Raw genomic sequence first — 20,415 nt, forward strand, 5'->3', positions numbered from 1 at the left:
CAGTTCTGTGGGAAGACGAAGCTGGAGTATCACAGGCAGTAGCTGTGTAGCAAAGTACTTCAACCTCATGGCTTAAAGCAATAGAAATGTATTCGTTCAGAGTTCTGGAAGCCAGGAGCCCAAACTCAAGGTGTTGGTAGGGCTGTTCTCTACGGGGAGAAGCTGTTCCAAGCCTTTCTTTTAGCTTCTGGTGTTGCCAGCAACTCTCGGCATTCCTTGGTTTCCAGATACATCACCTGAAACTTAGCCTCTGTTGTCACGTGGCCTTCTCCCTGTGTGTGTGTGTTTCTCGTCTTGTAAGAATGCCAGCATAGTGGATTAGAGGCCCAGGAGACTGCTTTGTGTGTCAAGTTCAGAAGTTTGCAAGAGATGCTGGGAACTGTTTGGTAGATACCATTCCTCTGCTCGCTCCCAGGAAGGTCACAGTATTCTGGACTCCAGGAGCCCAGCAGCACCTGGCTAGCCCATCTTGGCTCATGGAAGAGGGGTTTCCATGTGCCTGGGTGTCCAGACCAACTTTGGTGAGGGAGGTGTGTGGAGTGAGAAAGGAGGCTGTATGTGCTAAGGCCTGAGACTTCAGCAGTGATCCTAACTTTCTACAGGCCCACTACGTTCTATTTCATCCCATGAGTTAGCAGGATAGATCTTCTTATTTCTAACTCAAATCCAGAGACCCTCGGTGTCTTGCCTGAGGACCTATGAATGGTTAAAAGCAACAGAGTCCAGACACCTTGACTCATGGTTTCATATACCCTTCCAGCTAGTTCCCAGAACAGTTTGTGGGAATCTGTAGACCTTTTCTCCCTCACACTTACCTTGGCTTTCCTTCCCTCACCTGCTCTTTCCCTACTCAGCCCAGGGAGGGTCCCCGTAGCTCTTGGATCCTCAGGGCCCCACACGTGTGAGACCCAGTGCTGGCATATAGCAGGTGCTCGGTAAATACCACTTCCTCTCCTTCCCCTGTGTATTCCTTCCTGCGTACAGTGGGGATCTTGTTGTATAGCTGGTATTTCCTCAGGAATACAGAAAGTCCTTCCTTTGCATTCCCCACAGCTCTGCCACACAGTTGGGCATTGGGAGCTCCATCACCACAGGCTGATGGCAGATAGCAGGCCTGAGTGCCCTCCCGCCCCTCAGCCTTCCTTTCCTGCTCAGTCTCCCAGCCTGGGAACACACCAGCCGCTGACATCGACGTCACCTGGTGCCCCAGCGCTGTCCCTGGCCTCTGATGTCTCTACAGAAGCCACACATCCCTCCATGTGTGCAGCTGCAGGCCTAGGTCCACACCTCCCATTAGGCGGGCAGGTCCAGATTGTCCCCACAGAGCCACTTCCTTCCCAGGAGGCAGAGATATGTCTGAGAATCCTGTAGCTAAAAGGAGCCACAGAAACCACGCAGACTTGCAGTCCCCAGCTTGGGCACATTCCAGAAGCTGGGGAGCCCACTAGAAACCCAGATTTCCAGGCCCTTCCCCAAATACTCTGGTTCAGCAGATCTGCGACGGAGGCCTGGGAAGCTGTGTTTTTAACCAGTGCCCAGGATGTTTCCAGGGAGCCGTCAGAGAGCCAAGGTTGGTGATCCACATATAAAACCCGGCCTCCTCCTTGTGTAGATGAGGAAAATCCTGTTCACAGAGGCTGTGTGGCCAACCAAGGTCATCCAGCTTGATGACGGAGAAACTAAAATTAGAACCCAAGATTTCCGACTTCCAGGTCGGGGCTGTCACTGGCACAAGCTTACTCGTTGCCCTTGCTGTGTTCCCAGAGACAGAAAACAGTGAGAGGCAACTTGGAGTCCAGGGATCCAAATGTGTTGCTATACACTGAGAGGCCGTAGAAACATGGTCAGCTTGGTGAGGCAGACCGCGGCTCCAGCCTGTAGAACAAGGACAGTGATGGTCCCCACCTCCCAGGGTGGTTGGGACATCATGTCTGGAGAGTATTACCCCCAGGCCCTGGCAGGGGACAGAACTGGGAGCCAAGAGTTTGGCCCACTTGTGAGGCGTTCAGATCCCGGAACCTCATTTGGAAGCCACTAAAGGACAAGGGGAACCCTGCCAACAGGCCAGACTAGCAAGTACCATTGTACTGCTGGGCCATGAGCCATTTTCCTCAGGGCCCAATGAAAGTCAGGGTGAGCCCAGGGACCCCAAGCATCGTGGCTCATGGCATTCTGGAGCCCAAGATCCCCTTGTCACCTATCACAAAATCTGACCTCATCAGGGAGACAGCTCAAACCCATTGCACCCCTGTAGAGGTCCCCAAAGGAGCAGACCATGAATCATTGTTACACTCCCCTCTCCGGGCGTGTCCCTGGTTTAGCTCTCTGGTTTATATCATGATCATTGAACTGATCAGCAAGGAGAACAGACCCATTTTTATAAGGGAAAGGAGACACCCCCCCCAAAAACCAAAATTATGACTGCTTGCAGTTTGCAGGAAACACTTTTTAAATCAGTTCTGCCTTTGGTAGAGGCATCAGCCAGTTTCCAGGAAGAGTTCATGCTTGAGAAGCCCAGCACAAGTTGGAGGAGAAGCAAGCAAATCCCCTTGGAGAGGTATGTGGTCCTCAGGGAGACAGGCACAGACATCAGGGGCGAACCCACAGACTTCCCAGGGCAGGAGGTGGGCCAACGGCACCCACAGAGCAGAGAGCAGAGACCATAGCTTTGCATCATGGCTGTCCTGGACCTTCAGTGGCCCCAGGTGTCGTCAGAGTCTGCAGGATCCTGATGGCCGACCCGGAAGACCTACCCTAGCCACCCGGGGAAGGGGCTCCAGTGTTGTGGGGTTCGGTTTCTGCGCTATGAGTCTGCGACTCTCACCCATGAACCCGCAGTCTGTACCATGGGGAACAAGTGTCTGAAGCTATCAGACATCCAAGGGAGGCCAGAGGTGAGTGTCCTCATGAGACAGGGGAGGCAGCCCCACTCCAGGACCCCTCACAGAGCCCGTGCTTGAGCCCCTCCTGGGGCCACTCCTGTCTTCCGTGAGAACCCAGGGCTTCTTCCTGCTTGATTCACATGTTAGGTCATCGTTGTTTCTGTTTGGCTCCTTTTACTAGTAAATACTCGTCTATTTCTAGTCATACTGGTACAATACTTCGATAACTACAAAAGGCCTGTTTTTATTTCCAACCCACCACATCCCCGTGAAGTAGATTTTATCATTTCCGTATGACAGCTGAAGAGACCAAGGCCCAGAAGATAGAGTGATGTGCACAGGAATCATGGTGGTCGGTGGCAGGTCAAGGCCTTATTGCTCCGCAATCAAAATTCTGCCTTTGGTTTGTGCGGGCTAATACACAGAGGCAGCCTAGGCCCTGACCTCCAGCACCGTAATCCGATGGAGGAACGATAGCATGCTCACAGTTCACCCTAGCACAGGGCAGGAGATTCCCCGCATGTGCTCCTCCCACCGCTGTCCAGTCCTTTCGGAAGTGCTGTGGAGTGTAGATGCTGGAGATCAGAAAGGTCAGAGGCGCAATGTGCTTTTTTAAAAACATCATGCAAAAGGGGGTTATTATCCTGTTGTCTGTATGACACAACTTCGTGGCTTTGGGCAAGTCCTTAAGTCCTTACCCTCTTTGTGCCTTACTGTCCTGATCTGGACAAGAAGGCAGTGAGCCCCCAAAGCTTCCAGGTTCCCTCCAGCCTGATGTTTTGTGCTCAGATGCATTCTGCACACCACAGAGCTTGATGATCCTCCCAAGCCTTCTGGGCCAGCCACCAGGAAGGAACTAGAGCATGAAGGGGGCAAAAAAAAAAAAAAAAAAAAACAGAAACAGAGACTGGGTGAGGGGAGTATTCCCTTTGGGACAGGAGCCAGAGTCTACTTGGGCAGGGAGGATCTGGTTGCCCAGCAGCTGCACTGGCTGCCATGGCATGGATCTTGTTCCCCAAAACTGATGTCCACGCTAATATCTCTGCGCCATGCAGGAAGTGTGGCCGAGCTATTGCTGGTGGACATTCATGTCCTTGCCCGTCAGTTCGTAAGGAGCCTGGATTGAGGGGGGCACTTGCCTGTCTCAGCACAGGAGGTAGGCTGAGACGCTGAGACAGAAAATCCGGCAGACACACAGGCAGAGCTGGTCCCCTTGGGGTGATGCACTTGCAGGGTTACGAGAGCCAGGGCAGCCTCAGGCCCAGGCAAGCCCAGGTGCATGGTACAGAGAGGGGCCTAGGCAAAACAGCAGAAGCACTGTGCTTCCCTTGGACCCGTGCCTGCATGAAAGATAGCCCTTCTCTACCTCCATGCGTCCCCCACCTACCCATGCATCCGTTCATTCACTCGCTTCCTTTGCTTCCTTCTCGCTCATGGACGTGAGGGCACCTCATGGTATTGAGTACCAAGGTCAGAGGGACCTTGGAAGAGATGGATGAGGCCTGAAGGCAAGCCTGCCCCAACACAACCCTTCCCACTGGAGAACACCAGCTCTACAGAGTTCTCCTAGGAGAAAAAATCGGCCTCACTGTCACATCTCCTGATCAGTCTTCTCTTCTGAAGCTACATGGAGTCAGTCCAATCCTTTCAAGGGACAGTTCTCAAACATAGTATTTCCTTAAATGTGGCATGTGTCCTGGCTGGCATGTAAGATGATTCTAGGTAGCACATGGACAAACCCTTTAGTAGTTCTTTTCACTGTCAGCTTTGATGGTAACATGGATACTTCTAGTTAAAAAAAAAAAATTGCCTTCCTAAATGTCTGTATGAAAAAAGTCAGTTGATTAAAGCAGGAGTAGTAAGTAAACAATACTAAACATACGTGAACATGGCCAAAATGATGCTGGTCTTGATCAACGCCTGTCTGTGCTGCCCCCTTGCCAGCATCCCCTTTCACCTCTGTTCCCATCCATTTCGCCCTGTTCTTCGACCACAGACTGTGTGTAACTATCACAGCTTTATCTACCCAAATGGTTTCTCTAACCCACGCCTTCAACTCTGACCCAGCATTGTCTCCGAGGCCCTGCAGGCATTTTCACTTGGATGTTATTGCTTCTCCTTGTCATGTCTACGTGACATCTCGGATACCATGGGATTCTAGAACCATGGCGGGTGGGGGAGGGGTAGACACGGGGAGGACATTTCTTAATTTCCTGTTTAACATGCTAGTGCACATTTTCCCCTCAGTCCTTAAAGAGTCTCGACAGGAAGATACTATCTCCATTTTATAGCTAAGAAAGTGGATGCATGTGACATTTAAACGGTTTGGCTAAGGTGCAATCCTTGTGGGAGATCTGAAATTTAAACTCAGGTTTGCCGGTGCCATGGAATTCCCATTATGCTGGGTGGCCTCCAAGCCGCGGCAGGAAGGGGAGTGCAGTTTATCTGGCCAGACTTCACATTCGGTAGATAAAGACACCCCAGCCCAGAGAGCTTGGGTGACACACCCAAGTTACTCTGCTAGCTCTGGCCAGCTCCTGCTTGGGACTCCTCCGCTCATAATGCTCGCTCTTCCCATCATTCTGAATGCGAAGTTTGAGGTCATCATGCTTGATGGTCTTGTAGTCCACTGCAGTCCTAGTGTTTCCTGAACCTGTTGCTGCCTTTCCGGTCCCACTGCTCTATCCTTCTCTGGTTTGGGTTGTCGTCACCTCCTTCCTGGACTGCTGCAGAGTCTCCCGACTTCAGTCTAGTCTGTCTGGGGACTGCTTTCCATATTTGTCTACGTAAAACATATCTCGGCACACATCACCCCTTGATCACAAATCATCATTAGTCCAAGTCACCACAGACCTTTAATCCCACGGACCTTAAATCCCAGGGACAGCTCCCTCATATGGAGTATAAACTCTCTCCTGTCACTTGAGACCTGCTTTAATTTAGACCCTAACGGTCTCTCCAGCCTTGTCTCCCACAGTGCAAACTCTCTGGCAAAAACGGTCTTCTCCTTGTGTCTCTGTGGGAACTTACACTTCCCATATGGAAATCACCTCACTGCACCCAGGCTCAGTCCTCAGGCCCAGCTCACACCATCTATGCTCGCCTCCAGCCGTTGGAAATCCGCCTTTTCTCCAAGTTCTTAATCTGCTTCTTAATCTGCTTCCTACATGCAGGAGTCATTTAGTAGGTAGTAAATGTGACCCTATGATAGAATTCCTCCCTATCAGGCACATTCTTCCTGCATTCTGGCCTGACTGTGAGCACCAGGAGGACAGGGCAAAGTCTGATACCCTTTACAATCTCAGTCTTTAGTCTCCGTGCCCTTCAGGGTGGGCCCCTCCGTACGTGTTCTTCATAGTGACAATACCACATGTCTTTATGGGGGCAGAGGGTAAGTCTGCTGCTGGGAAAGTGTCCCTCCTTTCTACTCTGGGAGCTGCACACCAAGGGCTGGGTGACAGACGGCCTGCAGATCCACAGGGCTGTCTGGGGAGCAGATAAGAGGAAGATGTGAAAGCACATTGTAAAGCAAAAAGTGCAGGTGTGTGAAAGAGGCTAAGACTGCAAAATCAACCTTGATGTCCTCTAAATGTCCTTTGGACTCAGCACTGGAAGGATCTCTGAGCCTCCAGTTCCTGGCCCTGTATAAGGCACAGTAGGGGACAGAGGGAAACTGGGCACTCACACTTCTGATGGGGAAGAGACATCCAGGACACTTGCCACAATCTGAGGATGTTTAAAACACGCCATAAAGCCAGAGGTAAAAATTCCAAATGACTGCCCCTAAGGCTATAGGGCCCACAGGAAAAGGAGATTGAAAGCCCTCAAGAAGTCAAATGAACTCTCTACTGGGAGGAGGAATCCATTTGAACCCAGAGGAAGTAAGAACGTGCCAGGCTAGGAGCCACAGAGGCTGGAATGGAACTAGGCATGTAGGAAAGTCGTTTCTTAACTCGAGTGGTTGGTGTTGGGATAAGACATGTGGGAAGGGAAAAATTCAAGCAGAAAAGCTGGTGCCTCGTCAGCTAGAAGTAAGGAATCCCTTCAGGTTCCTGAGGAGGGATATGGCATGATAAAAGTGATGTTCTGGAAAGTTCCTTGCTCAGAGATTTCTTTATCCTTTGAGGGAGGGAAATGCACACTAGAGAGAGAAATGCCAGGTCTGCATCCACATCTTCTATCTCCAGGCTTCTGGTGCTGGGATGTTGAAGGGGATCCTCTGTGCCTCTCCACCCAATCTCTTTCAGGACTGTAATGTTACTGCCTCATGCAGCCGTATCCTTTGTCTCGACAGCCCTGTGCTGAAACAAGGCTAAGCACAGAACTACGTGGGCTACCCTCTGATGGGGATTTGGGCTGAGCTGGCTAGATCTAGTCTGAGACCATAATCTGAAATAAGCATCTCACGCATAGGCTGAGAGCTAACCAGGAGACAGAGGAGCGTTTGTCTTAGTGTTTACGAGCTCTCCTCTCCTGGCTGGGTGAGGCTAAGCTCATCTCTAATGTGCCCAAAAGGCTGAGAAGGGGTGGAAGCACGGAAGGGCAGTGGGATAAAGAGGCTGAAAGAGGAGTGACTTGTAGACAGCAAATAGAGCCTATCAGTAAGGGGACCTTCAGAGGCAAGTACTTGAAAACTCAGCCTGAAATGGTTTCTACAATAAGGAAATTTTATCTCACATAAAATAGGTCACAAGTTAGGGTGACACCAAAGTTGGTTAAATCAATTTGCTGGTTCAATGACTTTATTCAGGACTCCAGTTCTTTTCACCTTTTCTCTCTGCCACCATCAACACGTCACTCTTGTCCTCAACTAGTAGTCCTCATGATCCCAGATGGTTGCCATGGCTCCAGGCTTCACATACAGACACGAGCCTGTCCAGCTAAAGAAGAGATTATAGTGCTTTTTTGAATGTATGTCTTTCTCCCTCTTTTAATCAATGAGGAATCTTCTAGCAGCATCCCAGATCATTTCCCTTCATGTCACACTGGCCAGGGATGGGTCACATGTCCCTTCTGTAGCCAATGGATGGAGGAGAAACACTGGCCTCCATTGGGTTAGATTAATGGTTGGTTTTTGGCCACAGTACTCCTCACAAGTAGTGACCAGGTTTGATTAGGAGTGGGAAGAGAGTGCAAGGGTCCATACTCTAGCCAGCATCTTCAGCCACATGTCTTCACACTGGCAGTGGGAATACAGAGTGCCCAGGGTCAAGCAGGCTATGCAGCTCAAGCTCTTGTTTCACGTTGCTGGGTTTCAACAAAAATCATTAAGTGTAGTCCCAACAAATCCCCATGCACTTCTAGTCTCACAGTGGTGCCAAGTAAATGGGCCCTGGGGTGGTTGAGGGCTGAGTGGTGGGGTCCATCTATCACTATAACCACAAATAAAGTCATTAAACTTAGAGTCCTGGCTCTATTGTCTACTAAATGCAGGACTTTAAGGAAAAGTACTAAATCTCTTTGATAAGTTTCCTCATGTATCTAATGGAGATAATATTTTTAATTCATCATGCAGAGTTACTATTAATATTGTAACTAAAGCATCCAGACTCAGACTCAGGTGTTAATGGCAGCTGTGGTGGAGGAGGAGGAAATGGTATGGTGGTGGTGGTGGCGTTGGTGGTGATGGTGCTCATGGTAGGGGTGGTGATGGCAGTGGTGAGATAATAGTGTTGGTAATACTGAAGGTATAGGTGGAAATGGTGATCAGGCTGCAGGTGGTGATGACGATGGTAGTGGTGATGATGGTGGTGGAGGTGGCAGAGGTAGTGGTAGTGATGGTGTTGATGCTGATCATCGTGCAGGTGATGATGGCAGAGGTGCTGATGATGGTGGAGGTGGTGATGATGGTGGTGATGGTGGTGGAGGTGGTGATGGTGCTCACAGTAGAGGTGGTGATGGCAGTGGTGATGACAAGAGTGGTGGTGGTGCTGGTGGTGCAGGTGTGATGGTGATGATGGTGGTCATGCGATCGTGGCGCAGGTAGTAACGGTGATGGCAATGGAGATGATAACAGTGTTGGTAATACTGATGGTACAGGTGGTAATGGTAATCAGGGTGCAGGTGGTGATGGTGATGGCAGTGGTGATGACGGTGATGGGGGAGGTGGCAGAGGTGGTACTGGTGACGGTGGTGATGGTGATCATCATGTGATCATGGAGCAGGTGGTGATGGAGTGATGATGGTGGTGATGGTCCTTACGGTAGAGGAGGTGATGGCAGCGGTGATGACAATAGTGGTGGTGGTGCTGGTGGTGCAGGTGGTGATGGTGATGGCAGTGGGGATGATGATGAGGGTGGTGATGGTGACGGTGGTAACAGGAGGAATAAAGGAAAGAAGATAAAGTACCCACCCTTCCTGTTTCACAAAGAGATCATTAGACTTAACATAAAAGCATATAGGAAAATGCCTTCTAAACTGTAAAGTGCTACCCAGTGAGCTACCACTGTGGTGATGACGACAAGGTTAGCAAACCCCCTATGTCCATGGGTACCCTACTCCCGCAGAGCACTGACTGTCATCCTTCACCCTGTCTGCCGTAACTGAAATAAGTCATTTCAAGAGGCAGAGGGCTGTGAAGTTCCCAGAGACACAAGGGAAAAGCTCACAGCTCTGCTTCTTTAGCTAGAATGGAACCCATTACTGTAGCTCTAAGGGCTAAGGAGGGAGGTGAGGCAAGGCCATTTAGAACACATGGAACCCAGCAAACAGGATACAGAGAACGTTTGGTTTTGTTTCATTGTTAAGTTGCCTTGATAATACAAAGGCGGTATGAGGACTAAGTCTCTAGTTTTTGTTGAAGTCAAGAGGGTCCAAAGAGACAGAGAAGTGAGTTGTGCTACCTGCTCTGAGGCCAGGACAGGAGAAGAGCCAGGGAGAGGCAGCAGGGCTGGTGCCACTGACAACTCCGGCGCCCAGTAGGCTGTCATGGGAACAAGGAGAGCCAGGACCTCAGGGGAGGACACACAAAGTTCCCTGGAGCAGGGACGTCCGCTCCATGAACGTGTGCAGTATATCTACTGTGTGCAGATGCTGGGGTGGCAGTAATTGACAGCAGCTCCCATTGGAGCGATGACTCTGGTTTCTGGTTCTCATAATTACCACTCTTCCCACTTTACTGATAAGAAACCAAAGTTCTGGTAAATTATTTAACTTGTCATAGAGAAATAGTTTGATCCCAGGTGCATCTGACTCCAAAGCCCTCTCTCCTCTGCCACTTTGCCTTTCATTTAAAGACACTTCTTTACCAAAGGTGACAAAGACACTTACTCCTGCCCTGCAGACCCCCTGCCCCTAGAGAGGAGAAACACAGAAAACTCACACATTGTGATGATCATCTGAAGAAGGGGTGCCACAGCTGGGGCTGAGCCTGACTAATTCCAGCTCACTGGGGGCAGAGGAGGCAGGGAAGAGTGGAGAAGAGTCCACACAAGGTGATAACACTGGAGCTGGCTTGGATCTGAGAGGGAGTCTGCCTGGTAGAGAAAGGGGCGAGGCTTGCCAGGGCATGAAGAGAATTGTCCAGAACGTCCGGTCTGGTTTGGGCATGGTCAGACCCGTGTGACTAGAACTCAGGGTGGTAGCTGAGGATGAGGCAGGAGGGACAGGTGAGGGGGGGGTGACTGTGACAGGCCTAGGAGCCAGGTTTGAGGTGGCTAGATCCTACTTTAAGGTAGAGGGGAGCTGTTGGAGATGTTTATGCAGGAACACAGCCTAGATGTCAATGGGAGGGTTTAGGGAGCTGTTTTAATGTGATGAAGGCCTGGATGGAGATGGGCAGTGGGGACAGGCAGAAAAGACAGGGTCCGTTTCCCCAGGTCAGGTACTGGTGTGACTCTTCAAAAGAAGATAGGCACTTACGAGAGTTTTGAGGCCACCGCTGCACACTCCCTCCATTTGGGAAATTACATTCTAGACCACAGGTCACTAAGCACATGCCCCATTGTCCCCAGGAGTAATTCAGCCCTGACTGGTAATATCTGTCACCCTCTTCACTCCATTACCCCCAAACAAAAGGTAATATCCCTGAGCCAGAGTGAACTCCTTAGAGAGGAAGGGGCTGGCCATATTCTGACAGCCAGAACTGCCCGGTGAAGGACGGGCCACCTCAGAAGGAAATGACAGCCTGAGGTGAAGGAGGTCAATGGGAGGGTCCCCTGCTGTGGGCAGGAGGCTGGCCCCGGAATTTGGGCACCCCAAGAGAGGGGTGCAGGCAGCACGTGACAAAGGTTGACTGTTCCCTCTGTACTAACCACATGCTGGACACGAGATAAAGAACGGAAGCAGGCTGGTCTCTGCCCTAGGGGTGTACACTGAGGAACCCGGGCTGGAGAGGGACCCAGGGAGGGACAGAGATGCTGTCTTGGAGACAGGGCCAGTGAAGGGTCCAGGAGGAGCCAACACGCCTGTACCTCTACATCTGACGTGGCCTGCTCGGCACTCATTGGACCTCAGGCCAGTGCCACTGGGCTGGGGCAGCCAAGGCAAAGCTGGTCTCCAGAGGGGAAGACATGAACTTGAGAAATTAGTAAGTGGATGAGTCACTTCAACTTAGCATCATGGCTAAGCATGGAGAAACAGTCCAGTTGGAGGAGAGTTTTTGTTTTTTTAAACAGCTACTCTAAAACCAATGATCCTGGCATACTTCTCAGATCCCTCAGCCTCAATTGCTCCTTGCCCTCACTAAATAGGTAAAATTTTTTTTTCAAAGCTTCTTTACTCTTAGGCTATTAAATGGTTTGTCCTGTCCCCTCTTTCTTCACTAGAAATCTCAAGTCTTAAGGCCAGACCATTTGAACCACCAGATACCTTCTAAATGAGGCCCTTGGGAAGGGCCTGCCCTCAAAAAATTGTGAGACTGAAGCATCCATCTCCAGGGGCCTCTCGCATCCCTTCCCAGCCCCCTTCTTCTCCATCTAGGTGTCCCAGGCATCTGTCCAGGCGTCTGTCCAGGGTATCCAGAAGATTACGCTGTCCACTTCCTGATGAGTTAGTCCCTGGGAAGGTGAATGCTGATATAGGAACTGAACATGACATCGTGTACTTTGGCAGGAGACCTCTAAGGAAAACCTTTAACATCCAAATCCTTCTCTTTTTTTTTTCCACTGTGGTAAACTCTGTATAACACAAAATTTGCCATTTCTAACCATTTCTAAGTGCACACTTCAGGGCCACTAATTCTACTCCAGATGTTTTGTATCCATCACCATGGTCTATTTCCAAAGTTTGTCATGCCCTGAAATAGTTCCTCCCTCATTCCCCTTTCTCATAGCCTTTCCTCTACTTTCTGTCTCTGTGAATTTGCCCATCCTCGACTTTTCATATAAGTGAAATCTTACGACGTTTGATTAGCGTCATGTTTTCAAAACTCATCTCTGTCATAGCCTGTTGGACCTTCATTCCTTCTTATGGCTGCCTAATATTCCAGTGGGTGAATATTCTTCATCCACTGATGGAAGAAAGGCTTCTTAATGGCTGAATTCCAGGCACCAGGAGAGACCCTAGGAGAAAGGAAGATTTGGGGATCCCTCCTGCCCTCCTTTCCAGCCACTCTACATAGGTGGCCCTTAATTGCCCAGCGTCTCCCGATGGGCACAGTAATCCAGGATCTCAGTCAGCCCACAGACAGAGACCACTGCAGGAACAGCACCAGACCAGCCATCGGGAAACACAAGGCCTTGGACAAATCCTCTTACTTCTATCAAAGGAAGAGCTTGGGTTGTGTGTCCTTGTAGGAGGTCCTTCCAACTTCTCATATTCTGCCAAGTCCCTCAGTGTCCTGAGAGACACATGCAACACAGCAAGTGGTATGGGACAGAACAGACTCTCAGGAAACGTGTCTAACTGAATGAAGGAGTGAAGGGCCGAGAGAAGAACTGGAGAGTAGGAACTAAGGTACTCAAGTTTCTTCATCTCCCTTCATTAGAGATAGTCAGGAGGCCGTTTTAGAGGTCAGGTTGAATGATACTTAAATTATGAAACAATCTGGCATACAAGGTGCTGTTTGACACATTATTATTGTGTCTCTTGTCTTTGCACCTTGTACTGAGATGGAATTGTATGACTGGGCTTCTCATCAATTCTGTCTGGTGCAGCTCCAATAAATACACTTGCATAAATTTAAGTTACTACACACACACAGGCTCTCTTCGTATGAATTCTCACACCTTGCCCTCTTATATGGCAGGTCTAAGCTCTATAGTGTTCAACCCAGATGGTGGGCATCACCAGCTGTGCCGTGTGTGTGTGTGCACGCATGCAGAAAACATGCACATGTGCTTAGACATGGCAGGCTCTCCATGGTTGTCCTTGTCTGAAGAGCTCTACCCGGACATGGCTTCTGTCATCAGGAGTCGGTGTTCTCCCGAAGCACAAATATGAATAATCTCCCTACTGAAGGACCTTTATATTATAAAATCTATTTGTGTTTATAGTGATCCTCAGAGCAATGAGGAGAGGAACTCTTTGTTCCTGTCTGTGTCTTGGAATCCGACTCTACCTCAGGCAGAACCACACACATACCAGGGTTTGGCATCCTCATTCACCACAGAATTTTGAAGAGACTTTGGAAATCATCTGCCACTTTGGAATTGGTGTTCAAAGTTCCCAGAAAAAAAAAAAAAAACACAAATAAAGAGGCAAACAAAATAATGATTCCTCTTCTCAAATAAAAATTTTCTGCAGGAACCAGCATTGTAAAGCCAATAAAAGTCCTCTAGGCTAGTCAGAGATGGCGACTTCTTTTTCTTGTGTTGTCTCTGTCCTCGCCCCATTGTACTGGTTCCCTGGGCTCTTTTGAACTGTGTTAGGATCCTTGGACAACTTAGCATGTGGATTGGAATGGTGCTGCTCTTGTTCAAGACAGCAGGGGGTTCAGTGAGCAAAGGCCCACTTTCTCAGCCTTCCCTAACCTGTAACTGCTCCCAGAGCAGCGCTGTGGAAGCCCAGGGATCTCTGCAGCATCGCATTTTTTAATGCTTAGCTAGTCCTTTTACAGACAAGGAGACAGACCCAGAGAAGTCAAGTGACTTGACCAAAGACACACAGCCAGTGGTACCAGAATCAAGATTATTACCATCAAAAGATAATTGAGTTTGTCTCCTATAGAAGGAAAGATAAGATACATGTAAATGAAGAGATAAAGGAAAAACTAAAATAAACACTGTTCTCATCAGTGTCTATTAGTTCCACAAGTGTTTAGAAGACTGATATCATGGTTCCTGGAATCTGAGGCTCTTTACACTGAATTTTTCTAAATATTTGAGACATGGGTATTGCCGTGGGTGCCAGCTTCCAGTGGTAGTGCTGAGAAATGAGCAGGGAGAGAGGAAGGGAAGGGTGAAGAAGATGAAAATGGAAAGGCAGCAGTAAGGGAAACAGCCGTGGATAGAAAGGAAGGAAGACAGGAGCGTCTGAAAGGCTGAAGTCATCATACCTGTCCCAGGGAGGTAGGGCTTCACTCTTGCTTTGGGAAGGGGGTCTTCCAGGAGCCCTGGGACTCCATTGTGGTGTATTACCATTCCAGCCTTAATCTTCCTCTCATCTGCAGGTTTTCATGCCTCCTTAACCCTGTGCAACTTCAACACAGAACAGTAGGAATGGGAACCTTAGTCTTTCCAGGTTGACTTCCAAAGTTCCTGAGTTCCCAAAATCACAGAAAAAAAAAGTTACCCCTTTTTCACAGGCTGAACATTGTGCGTTCTCAAAGAGCTCTGTGGCCCCTCAGGATTCAAGAGGGTGCACAGCTCTGGCCTCAGAACTCAGGCAGGGGGAGAGCTATGAAGGAGTGTGTAGTCACAGGACCAGAGGCATAAGACATCAGCACAGCAAGTGAAAGGTCTTGGACAAACTTTTGCATTACTCCACTCCATTCATTTTTGCCCTTAGGTGTTTCTGTGGCAACACAACATATGTTTTGAAAGGATCAACCAAGCTGTTTCACTTGCTTACATTTTCGTTTGTTTTTCTCTTGGGTTTAGGGCAGGTGGGATTAACTTCAAGAGCACTCATCCCCCTGAAGTTGAATGAATTGAATAGAGCCATCAGCACGCGCATGCACTCAGCAGCAACAGACACCTGCCTGGTGTCTCAGGATTCTTTGTCCAGACCCCTTCTTACTCAGTTCTATCTCAGATCCCTAAACAACTTAGGATGAGGACTCTGACCCAGTTGTGTCTCTGAGAATAAGCGGGGACCAGGGAGAAACATTCCACTGCACCCAGGAAGGCAAGATGAGATGAATGGACCTTTGGACCCAGGGTCAGGAAATCTGCTTTCCCATCTTCTGCGTATACTTCTCTGACCTTAGTATCTTACCAGCATCCTGGATTTTCAAGTAAGGTGGTTAATTAGATGCCCTCTAAGATTCTTTCTGTCTCTCCAACCCAAGTGCTTTAAGCAGGATCCTGTAAGTTCTACCAAGGAGGTATAGTCCCATAAGGTGAAAGCGCTTTCCAGGGGATGAAATTGTCCCCCACGGAAAGGGATTCCAGCCTCATCTCTCATCTCTTCAGTCTGCACACTCTTCCTGGGGCAACCTCATTCAGCCCTCGCCTGCAAGCTGACCTCCCCTTGACTCCTTATGTCTGATCACCAGGAGCCCCGCAAATGTCCCATAAATGCTTTAATTCAGCAAGTCCAGAACTGATGTCTCTCCACGCTGCAGCAAGAGGCATGGCCATCCAGAGTCACCCAAGGTAGAAAACTCAGGCAGGGGAGCAGTGCCCTTCTTTTGCTGTTTCTTCCTCCAACCCCTCCATTCAACCAGAAACTATGTTACCTTCTTTCTATCTCTCAAACACACCTACATCTCACCAGTCCCGCTGTCTACCTTGGCTCAAGCCTCCGTGGTCTCTGCATGGGTCACTCCCCAACTCCCTCCAACCCCATCACCATCCTCACGCTCTAGGCCAATGCCAGATGATAGTACACATCTGACTCCAATATTCACTATCGCTCAGGATAGAATCCAAGCCTCTGGGGACAGCCCTAAAGCCCCTGGTCATCTTGTTCCTACCACCTCTCCAGCCCCATAGCCTTCACTGCAGCTGATCAGATGCCTGCATTACCTGAAGCTCTACACACACACACACACACACACACACACACACACACACACACACTTTCCATGTTTTCCCTTTCAACCCCGTCCCAAAGGAGTTTAACACATCATCAACCTAATAAACGCACTTTAACCCAACATCACCTCATATTAAAAGACCAGAGGCTCCCACATACTGTTACTTGTTCCAAGGTCATGCTCCCCCCCCATCCCTGTAATGGGTAGTGAGTAAGAGACCATCCTGTCCCTAAGGTGCAGATTAATGCTGGCCTCTCCATTCCCTTCCCACAGCTTCTGCCTGATCAGGGCCTTCATCAGCACATGGGCCGTGTTTCTTAAACTTCAGGGTGCCTCTGGAATACCTGGAGTCATCCAGGCTCCACAGCCAGGGGATCCGCTTCAGTAGATCAGGGGAGGGTCCAGAATTCTGCATTTTTAAACTCTGTATCCTCAAACTGCTTCACCCTGAGCTGGGCACAGTGAAGCTAGCACTCATTCCAAGTTCAGCAAATCAGAAAGATTGGCTAGGAGCACAGGTACATGTGTGGGCTAGCCTCCCCCCACACAGCTACCCATCAGGCTCCAGTGGCCCTGCTCTTGGAGCACCTTCCCAGCAGGAGGGCATCTGACTTCCCAGGTGATGCCCCCTCTCCACGTGTGGGTGAGACCTAGAGGTCTTCAGTTAGTTCCATCTGACCCAACAGGTGATGGGAAGATAGATCTAGGAGCTCTGAGCCTACTGTCTCCTTGGGGGCTGTGACTGGACCTGTCCTGCTTGGAGGATCTGTGGCCGAATACCATGTGGACCAGTGTTTTGTGGCTCCAGAGAGATGGGCTAAGGCTCCTGCAGAGCCGAGCAGTGGAGCGTGAAGGCATCCAGGCAGCCTTCCCCTGGTGGGGGCCATTAAGGCACCGCACTGGGAACAAGGTTGTGGGAGAAAGCAGTTAGTGGTGAGGGAAGCCAGTGAATCAGCACACAGAGTCGGCTCGCTCTAATTGAGCCAATGAGTTTGTCCTGTTAAGTGTGGGCTCCCAGGGACAGGAGCTTCATCCTTAAATGCAAAACCTTCTTCAAGGTGGTAGAGAGAGGAAAAACACTACCTCCCACCCCTTGAGAAAAGAGATGAGCCTTTACTCTTCACTGCCCCACCCCAGTGCCTGCCTCCATCCTGGAAATGCTGATTTTCTCAGCTATCTCTGTCTTTGGACAAAGATTTTTATTTTCTCAAGAAAGAGAGAGACTTCAAGTTTAGGGTCAGGGTATATGAGCAGATTACCTGTGTTTTAGCTGCTGTTAGGAGATTTTCAAGGTCTCAACTTCTTTGCGGCTGTGTTTCTAGTCTATCATTTTGGAGATCCCAAGATGGTTTCTTTATCTTCAGGTTTGTCACCTCAAGGTGGCAGTAGGTACACTTATCCCATGGTTCTGTCCCCTCCTTTCTGAGCACTGTTCTTTTCTGTCTTGGCATCATTTCCCTCTAGATCAAGACATTATGAGTTCTCTTCTGAGAAGGTGCAATGAAGCATTCACTGATTAACTAAATAAGATATTTCTCCAAAATGCGTAATTTTTCCACCACCCAAATATTTGCATTATAATGGGACATTTGAAGACTAAAGAAACCCTTAATGCCCAATGAACTGGAGCTCTAAATTTGGAGCAGACTGTGGCATTGGTAATCTGGCTTGGGGGTCCCACCTGGTGTCCCCCTAGAGCCTACCACAGAGTGGGCAGCACTCTCCTCCACCTGCTTGGGAGATCTGCTGGTTCAGAACTTTCCAGATCCCCGATCTCATTGACTTTATTTTTCTCTCCCTTCTATTTTTGTTTCCTAGGAACGAGTGGAATATCTCTTTCTCATAATTTTTACTGTGGAAGCATTTTTAAAAGTAATAGCCTATGGACTTCTCTTTCACCCCAACGCTTACCTCCGCAATGGTTGGAATTTACTAGATTTTATTATTGTGGTTGTAGGGTAAGTATCACTACCTTTCTCTCTTCCCTCCCCTCACCCCTCACCATCCACCAACATGTGCCTCCATTTCCTTCTGTTATTTGTGTCTCTTTTTATTTGGTCATCGTGGCAATGGGCACCAGGCAAGATGAGAGGATCCATTAGTCGCTTTGAATTCAGATTTCTCCAAAGGGAAAAGAGCTCTTACGTAGGAACATCTCCCTCACACACATGCTCACATGTGTGCATTCACACACACACACACACACACACACACACACACCACAGAGTGGGATCTGAGTGCTTTCATGGAGCTCAGGATCCTCTCTACAACAGAGGAGATTCCTCTGCTTGAAGTCTTCTATTCCATCTCCAACCACATCTGGCCCGACCACTCTTCGAACCAGTTCCCCTGCTGGGTTCCTGAGCAGGGTTCGCCCAGCTGGCCTGGCAAGCAACCCATGGCATGGGGGTGATGGCAAAGCTAGCAAAGAAAGTACCATGGATGCCCGATCTTCCCTCTACACTAGGCCTCCTCTGGGGCCCCAGGAAACAGGCTGCTCAAGATAGGTGGGTGGGGAGATGACAGAGAACTACGAAGGGCCAAGTCATGGGTGGCCTAAGTAGAACCAAACACACCTTTCCCCAGACATGCTGTTCCACTGTAGCATAAGATAAAGCAAGGTCAATATATGCTCTAAGAATAAAAAAAAAAAAAGAAATGTAAATAATCATAAATAAAATTCAGAAGTGATGATCTCCTTATGTAGGAATTAGTGACTTTACAAAAAGATCCTCTATGAAATATCTGTGCACGTGCTATGTGAAATGTAGTTCATTAAGACACAGTTGCTAAAGTTCCAGCCACTCCTCTATTTTGTGAAGGGAGGGCATCTTACAGCAGGTTCTCTTTCAAGAACAAGCTGAGGCTTCTGGGAGCTCATTTGGCATTTCTCTGAGCCCCGAGAATGGTCACGTGGTGGCCGCCTGGCGTTTTTTACTCCTGCGGAGTTCCGACAGACTTCAGCTTCAAGGTCAATGTGTCACTGGGCTCATGTCCCAGGAACCTATTTTTGGCGGGCACCATTCGTGCCTTCCCAATGAACACACGGGTCCTTCTGGACTCCTTCAGAGTGCTCACTGCTCGTCATCTCCTGGGAGTGTCTGGTCTTTCCTGCGGGAAATAAGAAGAGCAAATCAAGACCATTGAGAAGTTCTATCCTTGCTTCTCGCCATCTGGATGACTTATTAGGGTTGTTTGGAACTGTCTTAGGGTTTTTTTTTTGTTGTCTTTTTTTTTTTTTTTTGCACAGCCAATGAATGACACACTTTGGCCACCTTAACACCAAGGATATTTGGGTGACGTGAGAAGCACGAAAGTTACTGGAGTATTTGCCAGGCATAGATCAGGCTCCAGAAGCCTGGGAGCAAGGATGCAGCTCTAAGACATCTTGCTGCTTCTGTTCTCGCCAGGATAAACAAAGAATAACAGAACAAATGCCTTGAATTAACTCCCTAAACCATGGCAAAGGCATTTAAGGTGCCTTGTTCCACATGCCCCTGAAGCCTTTCAAATTCAGTGTCTTTCTCACAGCCTTGGGCTCTGGGGAACCCTTCCCACAAGTCTAGGAAAGAGCCCCAGGAATGAGATTGATGGAGAGATAAGGGTGCCTTCAGGGTCTAATTTTTTTTTCAGCAAAGAAGCTCATGTTTATGGAAGAAGTTAGAGTTGACTGCCTACTGTGCTCTGCTCCCTCCAGGGCCTTCCCTACAGCCTAGGAGGTTGAACCTGGAAGCACAGGGCAGAGCTCAAACCTGCGCTTGAGAGGGAAGGAGCTAGATGCCTTGTGTAAACAAACACATAGCATCTTCTGCTTGCTTGAACCTTGCTTTATCCATCGCCCTTCTGCCCCTCCCAGTAACCACAGAGGGCAGCCTTCGTGAGGTCAGCCTGGATTTCAGTCACAACTTCCTGGGATCTAGGCCTCAGATTTGATCCTCTTCCCAGAGATGCCCCAAGTTGGCTGTTTAAACCCCAGAGGTTACAATGATAGAGGTTGCTTAGGTTGTGGTTCACCATGACCCTCTGGGCTTCTCCCACATTACTATCACACACGGACATATTTGACACCTAGTTCTCTTCTCCAAGGGCACTGGTCATAGAGACTCTCTGTCTAGCCTCAATCTTGCCCATTCTTCTAACTTGAAAAATCTCCCCCACACACGCACACACGCACACATGCACACACGAGTGTAGCTCAACCACCTCTCTACAGCTATGCCTCCTTTTTAAATCATATTAAATGGATATCTGTCTGCTTCCCTTATGTCTCCTAGGAAATATCTTCTCTCCCAGGCTCCTCCTCGGCAGCCACTTAGGGGAAGGTTTCTTGGGCCCTCCTGCAATCAGAGGGGATCTGCCTTGCCCTGGGAGAGCTGGGTTTGCCTGCCTGCTGCCTGAGTGCTAGGCTTAGAGCTGCTCTCTCCTTTCTGCATTGCCATGCGGGGGGCCTGTGAC

The 20,415-nt window shown here is 49.2% G+C and overlaps 1 protein-coding gene across 17 annotated transcripts in view; it reads left to right on the forward strand.

Moving 5' to 3' along the window:
• Positions 1-20,415, forward strand: part of CACNA1C (calcium voltage-gated channel subunit alpha1 C) — a 627,772-nt gene that overhangs the window by 362,308 nt on the left and 245,049 nt on the right. For all 17 annotated transcript variants that reach the window (XM_046012065.1, XM_046012074.1, XM_046012066.1 and 14 more), the window contains exon 4: positions 17,779-17,918. In XM_046012065.1, the coding sequence (XP_045868021.1) occupies positions 17,779-17,918 (140 nt within the window). The remainder of the gene's footprint in view (positions 1-17,778; positions 17,919-20,415) is intronic.

Source organism: Meles meles, chromosome 7 (assembly GCF_922984935.1).
Source record: "Meles meles chromosome 7, mMelMel3.1 paternal haplotype, whole genome shotgun sequence".
Classification (NCBI taxonomy): domain Eukaryota; kingdom Metazoa; phylum Chordata; class Mammalia; order Carnivora; family Mustelidae; genus Meles; species Meles meles.